Raw genomic sequence first — 22,547 nt, forward strand, 5'->3', positions numbered from 1 at the left:
GAGAAAGGGAAGAGAGAATATTCAAAGAAATAAAGGCTGAAAACTTCCCAAATTAAACAAAAGACCTGAATATACACATCCAAGATACTCAGTGAACTCCAAACATGATAAACCCTAATAGACACACACCATGCCATTTTATAATCAAGCTGCGGAATGCCAGAGATAGAGTTCTGAAAGCCACAGGAAAGAAGCAATGTGGGAGCTCAGGGGAGCCTCAGTAAGATTGAGGACTGATTTCTCCTCAGAAACCATGGAGGTAGGAAGGCAGTAGGGACAGAAGACAAAAAATTGCCAACCAAGAATTCTATATTCTGCAAAACTGTCTTTAAAAAATGAGGCAGAGTTAAGGCATTCCCAGAAAAACAAAAGCTGAGGGAGTTAATCCACTCTAGACCGGCCCTACAGGAGATGCAATAGAGTTCTACAGGTTGACAACATCAAAGGACAATAGACAACATCAAAGCCACATAACGAAATAAAGATATCCATTAGCATAACAACATGGGTAAATATAAATGCCAGTATTATTGTATACCTGGTTTGTAATTCCACTTTTTATCTTCTACGTGATCTAAAAGGCAAATGCGTAAAATGTGATAACTCAGTGCTTTTGGACTCATAAGGTATAAACATGTAATTTGTGACAAGAACTACACAAAAGTAGAGAAAAGGAGGGGTATAGGAACATAGCTTGTGTACACTATTGAAGTCAAGTTGGTATCAAAGCAAATAAGGTTGTTAAAGATTTAGAATGTTAAATTTAACCTGTATGCTAACTACAGAGCAAGTATGCGAGAATATGCAACCTCATAGAAACAGAAGTTAGAATATAGGTTGCCAGGGATGGGCAATGGATGGCAGGGGTAATGGGGGAGTTTGTGCATAATTGGGTAGGGTTTCTGTTTGGGAAGATGAAAATGTTTTAGTAATGCAAGTTGGTGAGCATACCTCAATATTGTGAATGTGATAAATCCCAACGAATGGTATGCTTGGGAGTGGTTGAGATGGGAAAGTTTATGTTGCATATATGTTCCCACAATGTAAAAAAAAAAAAAAAGAAAGAAAGAACTAAAGAGATAATGAAAACTAAATGCAATACGTGATCCTGGAGGGGGGTCTAATGAGGGAGGAGAAAGGATCAAAAGGACACTGTTGAGACATGTGAAAAAATTGGCATGTAAACAGTAAGCTTTATATCAGAGTTAAATTCCTTGAACTTGGTAGCTGCACATAAGGTGGTTACATAAGTGAGTATCCTCATTCTTATGAAATATTCATGGCGGTAATTAGTGTTCTAGTAGCATGATTCAGGTGTTCAGAAAATGGATGGATGGATGGATCGATCATTAGATATCTATAGATAAATAGAATGATACAGCAAATGTGGCAAAATGTTAAAATTGGTGGACCTTGTTATCTGATGGGTAAGAGTATGTTGGAGTTCTCTGTATGGAGTTTTTTGTTGTTTTTTTTTTTTTAACTGTCGTGTAATTTTTTAAAGTATTTCAAAATAATTTACCAAAAACACACTTTTAATAATTTGGGGGTTTGGTGTTTGAGGCTTTTTATATCTTATACAGTATTCTAACAAACGTCTGTGCTCTTAGGATGTTTTCATATGAGATGTGAAATGTAGAAGAATGCTCAGCAATGCTGTTGACTGTCAAAACAGATTTTGGAAAAGTGATTTATTTTAATCATTTTGTATATTTCTTCCACTCCATGATGTTTTATGCATACAGTTACTTGGTGCCACTCCATGCAACCAGTGTTTTCTCTTTATTGAACTAAAAAATGCTTTGGCAACAAATGTGTAAAAACTGACTCTTTTGCAGATATCGTGTCACTCTTTCCTTTTTAGGAAGTCTGCTCTGCTGTTAGTTAAATATGATATGCAGGGACTTGCTTAATAAGTCATAATTCTGCTCTCTTTGTGTTCTTAACTCATCAGTGCAAAGAGTAAACATATATTTGCAGTTTTATATTTAATACTATATGACACCATCATGTATTTTTCTCAGAAGTGTGCATGCATACACACACATAATGCTTGCCTGCTGTTCATGTTTTTCCCCCAGGTTCTGAGTGTTCCCTGTCAGCCAGTTAGAGCACAGGTAGCAGATGGTAGCTATCTTCTGGCCATTTAAGTGGTAGTGCATCGGACAGTAGGCAGTCTAAACCAGTGATTTTCAGAGTGTGGTTTATGAGACCCAGGGGTTCCCTGAGACCCTTTCAAGGGGTCCACAAGATTAAAACTGTTTTCACAATAATCCTAAAGTGTTATTTGCCTTTTTCTTACTTTTATTCTCTCAAATGTTCATTGGGGTTTCCAGAGGCTACTTGACATGTGATATGGCAACACTTAAAATGCAGAAGCATATATGAGAATACAGTGTTTTTTAACTAAACTAGACATTAAAGAGATTTGCAAAAAATAGAACGTCACTCTTTTTACTAAATTTTTTTTTGTCACATAATGTGTTTATTATTTTTGTAAAAATTAAATGCTTAAAAATTTTCATTTTAATTTAATTTCTAATATGGTATATGTCAGTAGGTTTAAACCACATAACCAAAAACTCTGAAGTCCTTAGTAATTGTTAAGTTACTGTAAAGAGGTCTTGAAAACAAAAAAGTTGAGAATCATTTACGCGATTTGCATTCGGCTGCTCTATTTTTGGTTGGGTGTGTTTTTGCATCACGTTGTTTATTCTGCTGTGGCTTTTCTGTCTCCTCTGCCATTTATTTTGTATTCTGGTGAATGGTTTTAACCCACAAAAGCTAACAAAAGTAGTGCAGGCTACAGTAGTGGATCTGCTGAAAAAAAATGAAGTATTGTTCCATGTTAAAATATAAATTTCAGGTTGGAAGTTAAAATCAGATTTAGAATGTATCAAGATGTCTTTAAGGAAATGGTCAAGGAAACATACTGCAGAAGTTCTTGGTCAAAGAGCATTTTATACCGTTCAATCCAGGATTGAGTATCTTCATTATTTTATGTGCTGGCTGTACTGTGACTCCTCTTGTATGCCAATAGAATCAGCTTTGACCCATATTGGCTAATGAAAGGTCAGCAAGTGATAATGCTAGAGCTGTTTCAAAGAAGCTAAGAGCAAGTTTTCCTTCAGATATTAAAATGTAAATTGTATGGTGGGTGGCTTGAGATACCTTCAAAAGGATGGTAGGGAAAACAGAGTTAAGGACCAGTAGACAATTACTGATAGGTAGGAGATTTTCGATACTGTTTTAAGAGAATCGTAAATGGTCCTGCAGCCTGAGATGATTAACCAACAATTGTTTGAACAGTAACTTGAAGGTTCTGTAGCAGAAACTTGTCATAACTTTACGGAATTTGAAGAGAGCAGAAGAGTGATACCTGCATGAGATGAGGGGTGAATCTCTAAAGGGACTCCCCTTTCTGGGAATGCATTCCCTGTCCACAGATTTCAGGGATATTTAGTACCTACTATGGTTATGGCTCTGTCCTTGTTATGAAAGTTAGTAAAACAGCATCTCAACACCCCTGCACTCAGTGATTTGCCCAATCTAGTGTTCACCTGTGGCAATAACACATTGCAGGTAGGTGGACAGAATCATCCTCGTGTAACTTTATTACAGATTTCATTTTGCTGTTTTTTGACAAGTGTAGCTGAGGTGTCAGCTATTCAGTAGGCCTCTATTGAGGTGATATATGTTAGTTGTAACACCTTACTGAAGGTTATTTTATAACCTTTTATATGTTACCATATGTGAACAAATATGAGGAACCCATTCGTGAAGAGCTTACTTATCAATCTAAGGGCCAAAATTTGATATCTGGGTCATAACAGCTATAAAGCCTAAACACATTCACGCAACTGGAGCTCTGTATAGGGCTGTATTCCTCAACTTCTTTTCACTTGTATTTTCTGTTGCTAAATACTCAAATCTCATGGGCTTTAATTGGTATTAAAATTTCAAAATGAAGTATACAAACTAAGGTAAAGTAATACCATTATAAAAGGGATTATGCTTTGAAACCTCACTCTTTCCCCCATTTTTGCTCAAAGTTACTGTTCTGGTTGAAGCTCTTACTAATTGAACTGTAATGTATTTGCGACTGTTTTCTTTTTAATGATTTGTGTTTGTACCCCTTCTTTTATCTCAGTGGCCTTGAATGCTTTTCCCATCTTGTAGAAACAGATAATGATAATGAGATACAGAAATTTAAGGTAAAAGTAGTAAAACATTCAGTACATTAGAATAACAAGGGAAAAGGTGAAGGTAGTGCAGCTAACTTACGACTACTCTAGCTAGTCTATACTTCAGCCACTGTGGTTTAGTATTATTTATTGCTGTGAAATAAATTTCCTCAAAACTTAGTGGCTTAAAATAAACATTTATTATCTTTCCTAGATTCTGAGGGTCCGGAATCCAGGATATCTTAGGGTGGTGCTAGCTCAGCATCTCATGAGGTTGCAGTCAAGTTGTCAGCTGGGGCTGTAGTCACCTGAAGCCCTGACTGGGCTGGAGGATTTGCTTCCGAGCTCACACCCATGGCTTTTGGCAGAAGGCTTCAGCTCCTTGCCGCCTGGCCTCTACTTAGGGCTATTCACAGCATGGCTTCCTCTAGAGTAAGTGACTCTAGAAACAGAGCCCAAGATGGAAGCCATATATCTTCCATCACTTCTGCCATATTCTTTTGGTCACACAGGCCAAGCCTGTTATGATGTGTAAGGTAAATAAGGTTGTGAAGACCAAGAGGCAGGAATCACTGGGGGCCATCTTGCAGGCTGGCGTCCACAAGTATTCTCTGTCAGCTGCTCTCTGTCACCTAAACTCCAGATTAGGATTGTCTTTATTTCACTCTGGGTCACCAAGAAGTAGCAAGGTAAAGCTTGTCTGTAGTGTACATATAAATTTTGCTAATGACCTTTTTTATTATGGAAAAGGCCTGGGATTAACAGATTAAGTTTAACAGATTTTAAACTAAGATTCTGGGACTTTTTTCAGCTAACAGATTCTTTCTTTAGATATTTGGATCATGATTACATGTATGGTAGATGGTAAAATTAAATGCGATTTGCCATGGAGTAACATTTTAAATTATTACCATCATTAAGAATATAGAAACAGTTCCTGACTACTTTTCTCTTTTTTTAGTTGGCCAAGTAAAATTTGATCCACCCTTAAGGAAGGAAACAGAGCCCCATCATGAACTTGTAAGTAGTGCAGTCTTAGAGTGTTAATGTTTGAATTTGTCTGTGATATATGGGTCTTGGCTAGAAGAGCAAGTTGTTAGTATTTTCAGATGCGTTTTGGGGAAACAAAACAGTAAATAATTCTAAAATTGAGGATAAATAAATCTGTGTTGCTAAGATTGAATATTTTCAAAATTATTTAAGGGGAAACTTAATGGTTTTACCATTCTCTAGCTAATTTTTTTTCTTTTTATTTTAGTTTGTTTTTTTATTTTCTAGCTAAATTTTTTAATGCTGACCCTTTAATTTTTGTTTTTGTTTTCAGTTTTGTGGGGCTTCTTGTGTCTATGTATTTATTTTCAAGGTTTCAACTATCATAATACACCAGTAAAAGCACGTCTTCTCACTAAATATATGGGCAGTCTTTTATACTATAAGCCAGTTTCCAAACATGAGGATAGAGTAAAATCTGTTTAGAGTGCTGAAACTGAGGAGAGACTAGGCATATATTATAGATCAGATTTATTGTTCATTTAAAGCTAGCTAACTGTGTGAACACTCATTCTTTTCATGGTCTTTTGTTGTCTCATATACTCCTCTCAAGATATAAGACAATATGTTAGATACAGTCTAAGAAGCAGAATGCTTTCCAAATATTTGAGATGTTAATATTCTATGGAAGAATAAAATATGAGACTTTAAAAAAAAAAATTAATCCTAATGAAATTACTTTGTCAGAACTCCTGATTATATGTGTTTGATTTTTTCCTTTTCCATTTAATAATGAGAAGAAAGTATTAATAAATGCTAGGGATTGAAGTGGGAACTTTCTTATTAAATATAATGCTTATTTTAACCACTCAATTAGTTTAAAATAAAGACACACAAACGGAGTTTTAGCCTGTATGTTGTAGAGTTATTCTACTTCAATGTACCAGCCTGGAGGGAAAAGAATGATAAAGGAAAATTCTTAAAATTATCATATTGTATACTACTTGAGACTCACCTTTATGTAGCGGGGTGGTGAAGGTCAGGAAGAAAAAGTAGGCATGAGGTATATAAATGCTAATTGTATTTTGTTAAGGCAGTTTGATCTCTTAAGTTGGCATTGCATGTATTTAACTTCTGCACTAATTTAGTTACTGCATTGTAGAACGAAGTTGTTGCAATGCTGCTTTTTTAGAAGCTGATTAATATGACTTGACTTTGCATTTGCCTTAATAAAATTATGTTAGCAGGACTTACTCCACTTGTGAAAGTTTCCCTTTGTAAATTTGTGGCTTTTAGTCTAAGTGTAAATAACCTGGGTTTCTTGGTCTCTGTCTGCTAAACAGCCCGACAGTGATGGTTTTTTGGACAGTTCAGAAGAAATATACTACACTGCAAGATCTAATCTGGTATTTCTCATCTTCTGATATTCTTTGTCAGCATTGTTTTGATCTTATTTGTATTTTTTTTAAGAGCAAACATTTTGTCCTGTTTTAATGAACTATTTTTAAGCATTGTTTTAGAAGTTGCTCTCATTTAGTAAGCTGCCATTTATTAAGGATTGTAGTAATTTTTTCCATAACAAATTAAAAAAATACATATCTTCTCAAATATGTTGTAATAATGTAGTAATAACGATATTTTTCCTTTTTTATGAGAAACATTAATATTTCATTTTCTCAAACAGGTTTTTTTGGAAATTACATTTCCTTATAAAATGTTCAATTTTAATAATGTGCCTTATTTTAATGAATTAGAAACTATCATTTTAAAAAATAGTTTACCCCTGGACTAACAAAATCAGTCTCAGATGAAATCATAGTTTTGTAACATTGTGTCATGTCCAGTTTTCTTAAGCCAAAATTTAGATTATAAAGCATCCATGAAATTATAAATATTAAGATCCTCATCAATAGACAAGAAAAAAATGGAAAATTAACTTCTATAAATATTAAATAAATAGTACTTTCTAATTTTATTTGGCCAGATCCCCAAATTGACCCCATATTTCTTCCCAGATTCCACTTTTCTTTTATTTGTAACTTCCCTTCTCATTTTTTCCTCTCCTTTTATAACATATTTCTTTCGGTTCTGATTGGCTTAAGTGGTTCTTTATGTAAATACTTCAATCTATATAACATTTTTAGAATATGAAAGAGATTTGAGATATAATTTCTTTCTTTATGGAATTTGCAGTATTGTTGAACAGAAAATACACATGTAAACTCTTAGTCTTAGTCATACAACACAGTATACAGTGGATTGCCAGAATTGTGTCAGATGGCCATTGTTCGTGAGAAGAAGCTGATGTAATAGGTGCCGTAGAGAACAGAGGAGAAGACATTCCGGCTAATGTGGCTTCTCTGGCTCCTGGGAGGGACCCAGGCTGATTACAGTTTGGTGTGAAACCACTGTGTATTCTTCAGGAAGAGTATGGAGATGCCGCCTGTGTTTAATTGGAATTAATGGGGAACTGTCGTCAGCACAGACAAGTTATGAGAAATGTCGGGAGAAGAGCCAAAGTTATGAAACTATGTACTGCTACTAGATTAGCTCAGAAGAGGTAGATTTAAGACATCAAAGAGGAAATGATAAATGAAGCCATGAAATTGCATGTGTTCCCCGTACTAAGGTCTGAAGGAAAAAAAAAGAGGGCAGAAAACATATTGATGCATTGGTGCAGAGGTAGAACGTTGGAAAGGCAGGAGGAGAGACAGTAGCTGCACTGTCACAAAAGAAAGAGGGGGGTGTCACATGGCCCGGAGAGGTCAGAAAGTAGGAGGATTGAGAATTTGCCATCATAGGATGGGATGGAATATCCAAAGAAAACACTGTATTGATTTCTGGATTAAAAATTTCTTCAGAATTTTTTTTTCAGCTGGAAGGGCAGTCAGTGAAATATGCTGTGGAAAGAAAAGACCATAGAATCAGAAGTTTAAATTATTTATTATTTATTAATATTCTGGATGCAGGAAAGTCAACAACAGCCCAAAAAATGCAGAAACATAGTACTTTGGAGTTAAATATTCTTTCCGTACTCCTCTGTGGAGCTAGCCTGGTAACTTCGACAAGTTATCATGGCTCTTTTCCCTAAATCTGCTTTTTTCTGCCCCTGTGATCAGGAGTTTCTTATGATTCAGGGAAGCATTTGACAAGGGCCTGACTTGTGACAGAGCAAGACTTTGAATACAGAGGTATCTTGTGACATGATAGGGTTGGAGGGAGAATAATTAATTTATAGATAGCTCTGGCAGAAGCGGGATGAATGAAGTCTTTATCAGATTTTACCATGCATAAAATCAACTTTGAAAAACTCACTGCTAATAATAATAGCTAACACTTGTCTAGGTCTTTTTAGGCACCAGGTATTATTCTGAGCACTTTACATATGTTAACTGGTTTTACAAATGTGGGGATTAAGCTCCAAAGAAACTGAAATAGATCTAAGGTCACTTAGCTGGGAGCAGCAAAGAGCAGCAGAGCTGGGATTTGACCCAAGCAAGCCGGCTCAGGAGTTCACACCTAACCCACTGTGCTCTGTTACCTCTACCGAGCATCATAACTATTTTTTTCTACCCTCTGGACTTTCTTTCTCTTCTTTTAATGAATGTCTGTGTTCCATAGTTGTTTCAATCCTCTAGTTGCATCATTCCTAAAACCTTGACACTGAACAAGATTTCAACTCTTCGAAATACTTGTTGCTGGCCACTAGGAACTTGGTGAACCCAAAATGTCTGGCTCTCATTTTAGTAGACATTTGGCAGTTGACAGCCATAAATCTTTTGGAACTCAGAAGAAGCATTTACACCCTTAAATACTTGGCTGCTTTAGAGTCCCAGGTCATCAGTGATTTATGATTAAATGCTAAATTTTTGTGACCACAATGAAGTGATTTTTATTTTAATCACTGAACGTTTAGGCATTCACAATATATGAAGCCAAAAGAACAGAGGTTGATTTGTAGGATTTGCTGTCAGTAAGAAAGGTCTTTTAATTTTGAAAGAGTAAATTGATGCCTGAATCAAACAAACTTATCACAATGTGATAATTAAATAGTAAGAGTTTAGCCATAACCATAAAAACAGGCTTGTCTGTTCTACAGAATGCTCTCTTTAGATTACAAGATAATATCCCACATTTCTCTGATTTGATGCTGTTATTGTTTTGATTTTTGTTGTGTGTTTTTGTTTGCCTAGTTTTACTGGGTATTTTGGCCCGTTACACCAATGACAACTATATTGAAAGTTAATTATATGTAAAATACCATATGGAGGGACATAAAACATAGTCATTGCTTTGAAGAAGCTTTCATATGCCTGAAAAATAAAGAATAAAAATTTAAATTTAATTAAAAACAATAATACACATTAGAAAAATAAGCCTGATTGAGTAGTAGTAGTAAATACAAGAAGAGTTCTTTAAGATTATCCCTGAGTTAGGTCAAAATTGAATAAAATCACTGAAATTTATTCTGGAAAAGAAGGAATAAATGCCAGTAAATGTTTCCTTTAATAAAGCTTTAAACCATTACTATTAAAGTTATGTTTTGAGGTCACTTTTCTTACCTAACATTTATAAAGACAGCAGTTTCAAGGGAAAACTAATTTCAGAATTGTTCAATAAAAGAACATTTTACAGAATGTCAAACCTAGCCCACTGAAATTAATAAGTTGAGTCTTTTGCTTTTATATAGTCAAATTAGCACTTATCAACTAATGTTCTGATACTCTGGCCTCTATGACTGTTTTTTTTTTAATGCAAAATCTTCTTTGAATTAGACTGCATTTACTCCCGCCTGATTTCGGTAAATTGTCTACTACATTAAACAGTATCTTGCCTTGCTAACAACCTTATTCATGCCTTAATTTTCTCATTTTCTGATGAGAAAAAAAAAAGTCTCATTTTCCTGCTGTTCTCTCTTTTCTTGGTTTAGATCTATTGCCAAAATATTTTTTTTCTTTTGTGTATTTGAAGTCACCTGTATCAATTTTCTTGACTTCTTGCTGTTTTCTCGTGAGGTGTAGACTTTGTGATCTCCCAAGGGGATTTTAAATCATGTGTTTTCCTTTTCCATCATTCCACTTTACATGCTGTGTTTGTTTTCAGTTCTTTCTTACACTATACTTCCTTTAGAGACTCCATCCTAGGTTTAGAAATATTCCCCCATCTGTTAAAATGAACTACTGAAGTTAGGACTCTAAAATACAGAAAGTTATTTTATTTAGACCAAGATAACCATCTTGATCTCTTGTTTGAGCCTTCAGATTGATTATACTAGGCCATTGCAGGTTTTCAGTCCATGTTGTTGACTTAACTGCATAGTTAAATGTTGTCATTCACAAGTTGATGCCTGATTAATGCTTCTATTTTTCTTTTTTCTTTTTCTTTCTTTTCTTTGTGCCTATCCTAACATGCTCAAATGTATTCTTTTTTTGGCTTGGAGGGCCATGTGAATATAATATCACCATCCACAGTTAGACTGCTTTACTGAACATAATTTTGTTAGTATTTCTCTAATATAGAATAGCTTCCAAATCTTTTTGAAAGTATTTTCAATCATCAGTCTTTCTTAGACTACTCTAAAGATACATGAGTGATAACTATTAACCATGTCCTGGTTTCACTTTTCTTCCTTTTTGTTAGTTTATTCTCATTTTCCTTGTCTGATATGCCATCTGGATGTCTGCCATATAATAGGTACTTTGTAAATACTTATCACATTAAGTGAGATTAGTCACTTATTAGAAGGATTTAGTGTAATTTCTTAACAGGATGATGTTCCTAGCACATTGTTTTGTTCCCTGGTTGCTCAAACATAACTTGATTCAGGGAGAAGGAATTGTGAACCCCTTTCAATTTTAGCTTTCCTCAGAGGGCTTGACACATAACATGTTTAGTCATCAGACTTTGATGTATCTACAACTCCTCCCCTGGCCCAAATATTACTCTTTAAATAAGCCTATGCTCAATTTTCTTTTAAAATGCTACTTTAAGGCCAAAAATGTGGGGATGTGGTGGATAGTCATGTCTGATAGATATTAGTAGGTTCTGAGGGTATCTAATTTATGGAAAAGATTGGAAGTCAGAGCAGTACTGGGTTCCCAAAACATTGTTAATTTGTTATTTGGTAGAAGGATAAAAGCAAGCATTGCTCTTGACAGTGGAAGAGCAGCTGAGTTCATCCGAAGGCAAAACTACTTTGATAAATCTAAGTCTTATGAATGGAGAAAATGGACGCTTCAGTTATGCCTGTCCTAAAAATATGATTGGAGAATGTGAACCTCCAAAGATGAAAGAGAAAAAGAAGAAAATAAAATTCCTGGAGCAGAAGAAGAAATTGAGGAAGCAGAAGAAATTGAAGATGATGGGAAAGATTCTGCTCTTGACAACCTCTTTCGGGCCACAGCTTTCCAGCAGCCAAAACTGAAGCACAGAAAAGATGGAAACCCAATTCAGGGGACACCTCAACATCGGATAATTCAAGACGCCCAAGGGTAAAGAAAAGCACATATTTCAGTGATGAAGAAGAACTTAGTGTTTAAAATTAATATTTATTAAGTAAATACTGTTAAAATAAAAAAAACTTAAAATATAAAGTTCAGTTGGAGACAAAAGATTACTTGTAGAACTTTAAGCATAAGAACCCTTGATACCAAATAGTTTTATACTGTGAAATAGTTACAGGAAATTGAAAAAGAATTTTAAATATCATGTTTCTATCTAAGAGTAATAAAAATCAAGATTTGCTAATAACCATTAATCCTGAAATCAACTAATTTTAATAAGAATAAGAAAACAACTTATTACTATTGCAGTAATACTTCTGTCATCCCAAGAAAGAAAGTAGATATTAAAAAGATTTATTTGAGAAGCTCATTATAAAAGCTTTATTCACATCTGATTGGTTTACATGAATACTTGTGAATTAAGTTTAATCTTTAAAACAAAAACTTCATAAAAACTGTGAAAAAAGTTGAAAGATGTATTGCTATTAAATGTTAATGAAGTTTTCAAGAAAACTTTGTTTTTTTTTTTAAATACTACCTTAGTTATTTTAGATACATTTCTTAGCTTCCTAAAACACACTGTTGATCTCAATTGATTTTTTTTTTTTTTTTTTTTTTGGATTATTATCATTTACCTGCTAATTGGCTAATTGTCAAGGATCACATGGCCACTCTGCACAATTGGGTGGTTTGGGAAGTTGTTTGATTAAGGCCTGAAGATTATATTAATTAAAGAGGTCGCAGAACTGGTAGAGGACCCAGTCATTTACAGCTGAAGGAAACAAACTTGGATTTAGTTGGGTTTCCATAGAGATTAGTACTTCTGTTCTCTAAATACCAAAGTTTAAAGGTTTCTTTATAAAGCCATGACCATTTAAATTGTGCGGCAGTCTTGTGATAACAATGATTTTATCCTATTAAGATTGATATCTTATAAATTTATGAGATTGATGTCTTATAAATTTATAAGATTGATATCTTATAAATTTATAAGATTGATATAAATTGATATCTTATAAATTAAGTAGAACAGATGTCCTTCTTCGTTAGCATTTCCTGAGATACAGGTGTAACAGTCGAGTACATCTTTTTTGTTTATGATTTATTATCTTTTCTGTCATTGCTAAGAACATTTATTATTATGCATGGAAGAACAAATATTGAAGAAGACAAAATTTGAGTCTTCTCTAAGTGAAGATTTTTATTTTGTTTTCATCAGGTATTTGTTTGATATATCTTAGAGCACTTAAATTTTAAAGTGCTTTTCACTTAAATGTTATATATTGCTTAGAATCTTTATAGTCCTAGGCCTGTATTTTCGTGATATGAATTAACAAGGCTGACATGTTTGTTATCTATTAATAGGAAAATAAACAAACAGCATTGAACAGACATTTAAGAACTATTTAGTGTGTGCCAGGTCTATGGGCAGCAGAGAAATAAGATGGATTTGACAGTTTGCCTTTTTTAGAGGAGCTCTCAGTCTGGCTATTATTTTTACAGACTTGTAAATAGATTAATTAAAATGTGGTGTAAGTACTAGAGGAGAAGTATGTATTTATATGTTGTGGAGACATGGCACAGGTTGCAACTGTCTCCCTTGGAGAGTCTTAGAAGGCTTCTCTAAGGGGTGGTTTTTTTGCATTAAATCCTGATCATACACCTGACAATACCTTTTTTTTTTTTTTTTTTTTTTTTTTAATCATCATTTTATTGAGATATATTCACATACCACGCAGTCATACAAAACAAATTGTACTTTCGATTGTTTACAGTACCATTACATAGTTGTACATTCATCACCTAAATCAATCCCTGACACCTTCATTAGCACACACACAAAAATAACAAGAATAATAATTAGAGTGAAAAAGAGCAATTGAAGTAAAAAAGAACACTGGGTACCTTTGTCTGTTTGTTTCCTTCCCCTACTTTTCTACACATCCATCCATAAACTAGACAAAGTGGTGTTTGGTCCTTATGGCTTTCCCAATCCCATTGTCACCCCTCATAAGCTACATTTTTATACAGCTGTCTTCGAGATTCATGGGTTCTGGGTTGTAGTTTGATAGTTTCAGGTATCCACCACCAGCTACCCCAATTCTTTAGAACCTAAAAAGGGTTGTCTAAAGTGTGCATAAGAGTGCCCACCAGAGTGACCTCTCGGCTCCTTTTGGAATCTCTCTGCCACTGAAGCTTATTTCATTTCCTTTCACATCCCCCTTTTGGTCAAGAAGATGTTCTCCGTCCCACGGTGCCAGGTCTACATTCCTCCCTGGGAGTCATATTCCACGTTGCCAGGGAGATTCACTTCCCTGGGTGTCTGATCCCACGTAGGGGGGAGGGCAGTGATTTCACCTTTCAAGTTGGCTTAGCCAGAGAGAGAGGGCCACATCTGAGCAACAAAGAGGCATTCAGGAGGAGACTCTTAGGCACAAATACAGGGAGGCCTAGCCTCTCCTTCTGACAATACCTTTTAAAAATGGAAATAAGTATATATAAGTGCAATACATATCTTCTAATGAAAATAAAATTCATTTAAAGTGTTGAATATTCCTGTTTATAGTTAAAACAGTGTTTGAAATATAGGGGCATAAAAAGGGAAGTAAAGGCAACTACATTGTACATTCCAAGGTTGTTAGAGAGCACATTTTATCTCTCTAGAGGGTGTTAGAGTCATATACATATATTGTTCATCTCTTTAAATTTCACTTCCTCACACTTTACAACCCAGCAGCATTCAGTTGAGGAACTGCCTTAATAATATTCATTTGAAGTTTTGCTAACTATTCGCTCTTTTAAAAATTCTTAAAAATCCTTCCATACAACTTATGATCTTGAACAAGTGCACGTATATAATTTACTCAAAAATAGCACCCTACTTAGGTCTTGAAAAAGTTAATATTACCTGCATGAAGCAGCAGAATTACATGAATGTCTGCATGTATGTATGTATAGATACATACACACACATACATAAAATTATTTTGAGTCCTGTATACAAAGTTAAACCAAGATTTTTGTTGCTTGTTCTCATAATCATTTTTGCTCCATTATACCTTGAGAGTAAATAACTTATGTGAGCTTCTTTTCTTCTAGAAACTGATTTTTATAAATGTTTATTATAATTGCAATAACATAAATGAAGCTTGCATGCATGGAATTATTTGAACAAATTCCCAGACAAATCCTGAACTTAAGTAATAAATTACTTAAATCAGGACTACAAACTTCTAACATATTTTATTTTAGTCCTGTCATGCCTTCTGATTAAAAATATATAGCAATACAGATTTATTTGGGGTCTGGTGTTTCTCTTTTAAAAATTGTATGTATTAGTACATCATGATATGTGATATAGTACTGTTTTACTAAATATTTTATTTTGTACTATTAGGATCTACAACTAGAATATGGACAAGGACACCAAGGTAGTTACTTTTTAGGTGGAAACAAGTAAGTAAAGTTCTTTTAAAAATAAATATAATTCAAGAATAATTAAGTCACCTTTAATATTTTAATATTCAAAGTAGTAAATTGTATTGGCTGGTAGATATATTTTATAATATATTTTTAGCTTTTTTTCATTACTATGTTGCTAATTTAGTTAATAATTGTTGTAGCAGGGAGGATCAACCAAACTTTTTATATATAGCCACTTTGCAGGCCTTACTTGTTAGAGAAAACCAAGTAAACTCCATCTGAAGATAAATATATTTTTCAGCAATTTATTGCTTTTATTTGTAAAATTGACCTGCTTATTCTTCAAAAAAGTTGTTTTAGTTCATCTCTTGCATCTGTTGGCTACTGAAAACAGCTAGAAATATTCACACTATTTAGAAATCTTAATTTTTTAGATTTTAGAGTCTTTTAAAAAGTGGATTAATTGTTAAAATATGTGTCTAAATTCTTAAAAGCTAATTCATGCAAGAAATAAATTCAACAGTTATTCATTGCCTGCTCTACTCCTGGCTCTATCTGGGTGGTAGGAGCACAGTGGTAAAAAAGCTGTGTTTAAGCTGTAACTGCTGCAACTTAAACAAATTGTTCACAGGCCGGAGTTAGCAAGATATGGGAGACAGGACTCTGCTTTTTCCCTGAACTCCTCTTTCTGAGTTCATGGATAAATTATCATTATCTATAAAAGCTAATTTACAGGAATATTATTTAAATTGTCAAAATATTATTTAACTTACTAAAATTGCCAGAACTGCCAAAGATAAAATTCTCCCAGCCATGTAGATATTATTTTAGTAATCAGAACAACTTAAAATTTTCAAAATACAATTCATTTACATTAGAGTTGAGACATATATATCATCACATTTCAAGTTAAGCAATTTAGAAATGGTAAACAAAGACAAATAGGGATAATAAAATGTCTTTCTCTTTCTCCCCTCTCTCTTTTGTAAAGCTAAATACTTAATGTTTTTACTTGAATATACTCTCTTTTTACCCAACACAAAGTAAAGGCTTTGACTAGCAATCTAGAGAAATGCATTAGTTTTGATTTAAGCTGCACTCAGTTAAGTATGAGGTGCTTTTGTGTGTGTGTGTGTGTGTGTGTGTGTGTGTTTTAATTAACCTTATTTATGTTTTCTAAAATGGAAAATAAATGTAAAATTTCCTCTGTCAGAAAATGAAGTTTTCCTCAGTAGAAACTATTTGGCTTGTCCTAGTTTGTTAATAGGCAGGAAAGTTTGTCTCATAGTGGGTTATCAATAAAAATTCTGAAGCGTTTTGCATGTTATTTTGTCTAAATGTTAGGTCTCTAGCTTTAAGGACTTTGTTAACAAATTTTGGTGTATTTTAAGAGACTGAATAATTTGATAAAATTATTTTACTTTACCTTTTGGGGTTCATTTTAAATATTTAATATTTTTAAATTATGTACTTGCAAAACTACAGGAAAATATGGCCTATCACTAAATGCTTTGCCAGATCCCTTAGTTTCCATTGTCTGATTTTTGATTGTTAGACATTTTCATAGTATATATCTACTTTGGCTAGGTAAAATGTTAATAATTTGCCCAACCTTCATTTTTTGATTAATTGGATCCCTGCTTAAGGAACTGTATTCTATATAACGAATCACTGGCAAGGTAGGTTGGCCAAAAGTTTGACGTTTGGCTCTGTTTGTGTACAGGTATATACATACATGTGACATGAGCATGGATGTAGCACTTCTCTTACTGTATTGATATGTCTGCTTTATTCTTGTGATGAGGCAGTGTTTAAAAACTCACAGGGTTTCCTGCTTTTTCCAGAGGTGATCAGGCAGACAGATTTCCATTTGTGGGTCTCTTCCTATTCCAGACCATGCGAGGACTGCCTAAATTAAAGTTGTTAATAGGCTTTTTTTGTTTCGACGGAGAGCATAAGTATTTTGACTTACTGAATTATCTTTTTTCTTTTGAATTCTGATATCACTGGGGTTACCATTTCTAAGCAATTATGTAAAACCCAACAAAATAATAATTTTTTAAAAAAAGTTATTTCTGATTTTTTCACATGTAAAGCAAAAATTCTAAAGATAAATTCCTTACTAATGACTTAAGTAATAGTAAAAGAATAAGTTAAATTAATGGTTCCTGGAACAGTAGAGTGTAATATGAGTGAGTGCTACATCTGGAGTCTAACTGGTTCGTCTTGTAGCCTACCTGAATTTGAAAAACCTTAATTGTCTCTTGTAAATGGAGATTGTAATAGTGCCTGTCTCAGGATTTTAAGGGTTAAATGGAATAATAATTGTAAAAGACTCAGCACTTTTAGGATTTAGTAAATGCTTATTTAATAGTAGTTATTCAATAAATAATTGTTGATTGAACAATTGGAGTAATAATGAATGAAAGTTTAGAGAAATAGGAAGTTTTTTGTTTGATTTTTATATATAATAAGGGCAATGTTGTTTGGGGGCAGTTAGGAAATTTTGGACGAGTTTAGTAAGCAGCAGCATTAATGCTTTTGCTAATTTGAATATGCTTGGAGTAATTGGTTACTACCAATTCTGGATTTCTCTCCAAATCAGTTTCTTCACTTGCGTCAGTTAAGTCTGTGTTTGTACGTTCTTCCATTTTAACCTTTTCATCAAAATTTCCTACCCGTTTTAGAATGACTTAGTATTTATTATCTGAGGGCATCATTTTGCTTTGTTTTCTTTTATTTTTTGCTTTTTAAAAATTCCTTAATTAAAGAATTCAAGTGGACTAGTAAATAGTGGCATTGTTTATTGTATAGGACTGAAGCTCAGTGAATAAATCAGTATTATCTTTTCTCCATTGCCCTCAAAATACAGTAATTACTGTAAAACGGACTTTTTAGCAAATTTAGCCATGTTCCATTTTCTCTTTTATAAAGCCTAAAAAGAAAACCATATATCCTCCTTTACATTAAGACTTTATGAATTCTGTGACTTTGTTAACAAAATATGTTAACACATTAGGAGGCTTATGGGTAAATGGATAAAAAAAAATACATGAGTTTTTAGGCCATGGGCTAGCTGCTTTTCCATGTTCTCTTATTGAGACTTTCTCTCTTATTCTTAGAGAATCTAATACTCCCAGAAAGATTCTTTGTTTAAAAGTGGAATGCCATATAAACACAAGTAAATATGGTAACTGAAAATGAAAGTACTTCCTAATCATTTTCAAATTCTAAGATTCCCTATTGAAGAAAGAAATGCCTGAAAAAATGTGATGTGCTTAAGAAAAAATATTTTTTCACATCTTCCAGAATGACATCCAAGCCCAGTGTACAGTTCAGAGACATTTTTATTTAACTTGTTAAAATAGTTTAAAGCAGCGCTTCTCAAACTTTTAGGTCTCAGGATCCCTTTACAGTCTTAAAAATTATTGAGGTCTCTAAAGAGCTTTTGTTTATATGATTATAACTGTCAATATTTATTATATTAGAAATAGAAACTGAGAAATTTTCAAAATATTTATTTCAAAATAACAAAAATATATCCTTTACATGTTGTCTTAAGTAGCATTTTTTCTTCATATCAAAGAAAATTCTTATCCTTAGCGACCAGTTCCAATGCCACCTCTTTCATGGTGTCTTCCTCCTAAAAACATTTGATTCCTCTTGTGTGGCTTAGAGGCAGCAAATAATTGCAATAAGAGGCTTAAATATGTCAGTGCAGAACAGCAAACTTTTTGCTGAGGGCCCACTAATAGCATTTTTTATATGAAAAACCTCTAATTTTTGCCAAAACAAAATAACATTTAGTAAGGAAAGTGACATTATTTTATATTTTCTGCAAATTTAATATCTTGCTTAATAGAAGGCAGCTGAAATCTCATATCTGCCTCTGCATTTAATCTCTTATGATGTCACACAATTTGTAGTCTCTGGAAAACTTCACTGTATACTCATCAGTGAATGAGAGTGGAAGGGTAAATGCCTTCATGTTATGAAAATAGTTTTGACCTTGCAGATCATTTGCGAGTGACACAGGGGACTTCTAGCATCCCGGGACCACACTTTCAGAACTGCATGCTTTTGCAGAGAGATCCAGTTTGAAGAAATTTGTTTAGTCAATGATAATACAGAAAACACTAATTGCGCCCTTACTTGGTTCAAATTACTCTTCTAAGCACTTTACCTGTATTAATTAGTTGTATCTTCACACTTAACTCTTAATAATCCCCATTTACAGATACTGAAACTGAAGCATAGGGAATTCAAAGTAACTTATCCAAGGCCACATAGCTTGCATGGATGGAAGCAGGATTCAGATTCGGGTAGTCTTTTCTTCAAAGCCTGTAATCATTTTGCTATACTGCCTATAGACAGAAGCTCCTGTGTCCTGGCTGATCTGACCCTTGAGGAGCTTTATGAGTAAAGATAATAGACCTGACAATGGTACTTCAATTTTTATATTTACAAAATAGGACTTGGAATTAGTTTATGGTTTTCCTATGTCAGTTCCAGATTCATAGTTTTGTCATTTTTTGAAACTTAAAAATTGTTACTTTTATTAAGCTAGCCTAATTAAAATCTTTGATGGCTAAAATCTGTTCTTTTGATTGCTGTCAGTATAGTTGTTCCATATGTTTTGATCATTCCCAATATATATTAGAAGGAAAAAATAATTGGAAAGTGCTATCTTGTAACTTGAGGAGAGTAAATTTTCTGTTGAATCACTTTAACCCCAGTAATTTATCAGAAATCATACTCTTCTGTGAGATTTAAGAAGGCTATTTGAGTTTTTATACATGAAGAATATATAGTTCAGGAGGCATGCTACATGAAGTTGCAGTGAAAAGAAATAAGGATAAACTTCAGGAATGCCATGAGTTTTGCTTATATTCCTGAAAATCACGATTTTTATATGCTGTTCCTAATGGTAAAATCCTCGCACCTGGTCTAATACAGTCTTAGTCTCCTCAAAGTGTAAATGTGTTTGCCAGTGCACCACTGGAGAACAAACACTTCAGGTAAGTGAGTGTCTTTTGTGAAAGCAAAGTGCTACTACATTCATGTATTCACATCACATGCATGCATGCTTTTGCAGAGAGATCCAACTGTTGAGCTTCATTTTGTAGGATTGCCTGAGAGCATGTTTTTTTAAAGTGCATCACCTTTCTTATTTAAAGAAAAAGAAAATATAATTTCAGGTGTCAGGTGAAATATTCCGGATAAAAGTTCAATCCTGGAAATTCCTGACTTATGACCCTGCAATTATTGTTTTGTCAGTCCTATTGTTGCATTTCATGGAGGGTTGTCTTCTGTTTGAACTGGTATTTTTTGGAAAGCATTAGGATTTTGTTTGTTTAAGGTAAATATATAAAGATCTAAACTACAAAAAATAGAGATAGCTTATTAAATATAGTTTGATGTTTTGAAGTAGAGATCATTGTAGCAAATTTTCAGTATGTAGTAAAAAACCTGATCATTCCAAAAATTTGTGGGTAAAGTTAAAGTGATGAATATATATACTTGCTTATTTATTTACATTTTTTTTTCTTTTAAGGAGTCTCTTGAAATCTGTTGAAGAAGAATTACATCAACGGTAATTTTTTTTTTAATTAAGCTTAAAATACTTTGTTCTGTTTATCACAGATGAGTAAAGTCAGATTGCCCCTTCTCTCATGTAGCCTGAGGTTTTTGTTTTTGTTTTTTAATTTGAATCTATGCTATAAAGATATAGAAATAAAATTCTACCTTGCAGTAGCCTTGCCTGCATTTTCTAAATTTTCTTTCTAAGCTATTTTGGTAAAGTTCATTTAAAAATCATGGAATTATCCTTCTTGTTTCTTTAGAGGACATGTGGCACATTTAGAAGATGACGAAGGGGATGAAGATGAATCTAAACAGTAAGTTTGGGAGGTTTGTTTCATTTCTGTTTCTAGTAAAAGAAATCATTTTACCTAGTTTCATGCATCTAACAGTTTTCAAATTATTAATAACACAGTATCATGAATTGTACCAGAGTTTATTTTTTGTGGTTGATAAGAAACAACTTTGGGGGAAAAAAAACTACTTAATAAGCATTAACAAAGATGTTAGGTGTTTCTTGTAGTTTAATGTTGTAAATTAAGAATTGGTAGCTGCTATAATTATTGCTATAACAACAAAGAGGCTTATTATATGACTGGTTAAATTTTATCTGCTGTGTTTCAGGTAAGCAAATACTTTGGATATAAATGTTTACTTTTAAGCAGGAAATATTTTCATTTATGTATGCCAGTGATACATAGTCCTTTGAATTGTGTGTGTTTTTAAGAAAGGAAAGTGCAGCTACATGGTTGAGTGACAGGAGCACCTGCCTAGCAGTTGGGGACATAGATTTTCCTTTCCCCCTCACTACTCTCTGACCTTGGATCATTTCAGTTGTGCTTGACCATCTTTTTATTATTTCTAGTTCTCAAACTCTTCAGTTGTATTGAATCTTAGCTTGTGTGAAATAAATTCTGCCTATAATTTCATAGAGCACATACACAGTTTTGAGGAGCTTCATTAAAGATGTCTCAGGTCTACCCAAAGCAAAACTGAAACTTACAATGTGCTGTATTTTATACTATATCATCTTACCATTTTTCTCTAAACCCTTTATGAATTAATTATCTTTTCCAGTATTAATTAAAATGTAATATTTGAAATTGAGAATTGTATATCTACCCAATATACTTCAGAATAATACCTCATTCCACATAACTTAAACTTTTGTCAAAATATTTTGGAAAAAACTCAGGTTCTTAGAAAAGCATACTCATTTATGCAGCGTTTTTTCCCCCTATCTTTGAAAAATAATTGTATTTTAGTAATGATTCATTTGTAAAATAGAGTTCTAATTCTAAACTTTTGTGTTTTTAGTTCAACAATGAAAGCAAAAGTTCCACCTCCTTTGCCACCAAAGGTAGACAAATAATAATTTTTTTTCATTTTTAATTGTAGTCATATGTGTGTATGTTCTGCCACTTTAATAATGCACTGGTAGTTACTTCATAGTTAATTTTCATTTGGGATCCACAAAGAGAAATCACGAAGTTGCTAAATAAATAAGTAGATCGTAGTGATTATTTGTTTTGTTTTGTTTTTTTACCTGTCATTTAGTGTTCATTCTAAATAAGTTCTACAGATTTGCACATTAAAAATGATTACTGGATTAGTATTATTTTAGCAAATTCATTTTTATTATCTGAGATAATTTCCTGAGATAGTGATTTATCATCACAGATGTTTAATTTTTAGGAGATACTTATTAAAAATAAAAATTGAAAATAGGACAGCAGTTTCTGATTTTTTTCAACTATCCTTTTACAAAATCATCCTAAAATAATATTTTATAAAATAGTCCCCACTGATGGAGTTGTTGCAAAGTTAAAATAAGTTAATATAGGTAATGGTAGTATAAATTAATTTT

At 33.3% G+C, this 22,547-nt stretch overlaps 1 protein-coding gene and 1 pseudogene across 3 annotated transcripts in view; both read left to right on the top strand.

Annotated features, from left to right (window-relative positions):
* MAP4K3 (mitogen-activated protein kinase kinase kinase kinase 3) overlaps positions 1-22,547 on the top strand; it is a 194,672-nt gene that overhangs the window by 117,559 nt on the left and 54,566 nt on the right. For 2 of the 3 annotated variants that reach the window (XM_037807757.1, XM_037807759.1), the window contains 6 exons: positions 5,146-5,204; positions 6,518-6,580; positions 15,075-15,133; positions 20,655-20,693; positions 20,944-20,997; positions 21,998-22,040. In XM_037807757.1, the coding sequence (XP_037663685.1) occupies positions 5,146-5,204; positions 6,518-6,580; positions 15,075-15,133; positions 20,655-20,693; positions 20,944-20,997; positions 21,998-22,040 (317 nt within the window). The remainder of the gene's footprint in view (positions 1-5,145; positions 5,205-6,517; positions 6,581-15,074; positions 15,134-20,654; positions 20,694-20,943; positions 20,998-21,997; positions 22,041-22,547) is intronic. The other variant, XM_037807758.1, reaches the window with a different exon arrangement.
* Positions 7,926-11,998, top strand: LOC119512770 (annotated as a pseudogene).

The sequence above is a fragment of the Choloepus didactylus genome, chromosome 17 (genome assembly GCF_015220235.1).
Source record: "Choloepus didactylus isolate mChoDid1 chromosome 17, mChoDid1.pri, whole genome shotgun sequence".
In the NCBI taxonomy this organism is placed as follows: domain Eukaryota; kingdom Metazoa; phylum Chordata; class Mammalia; order Pilosa; family Megalonychidae; genus Choloepus; species Choloepus didactylus.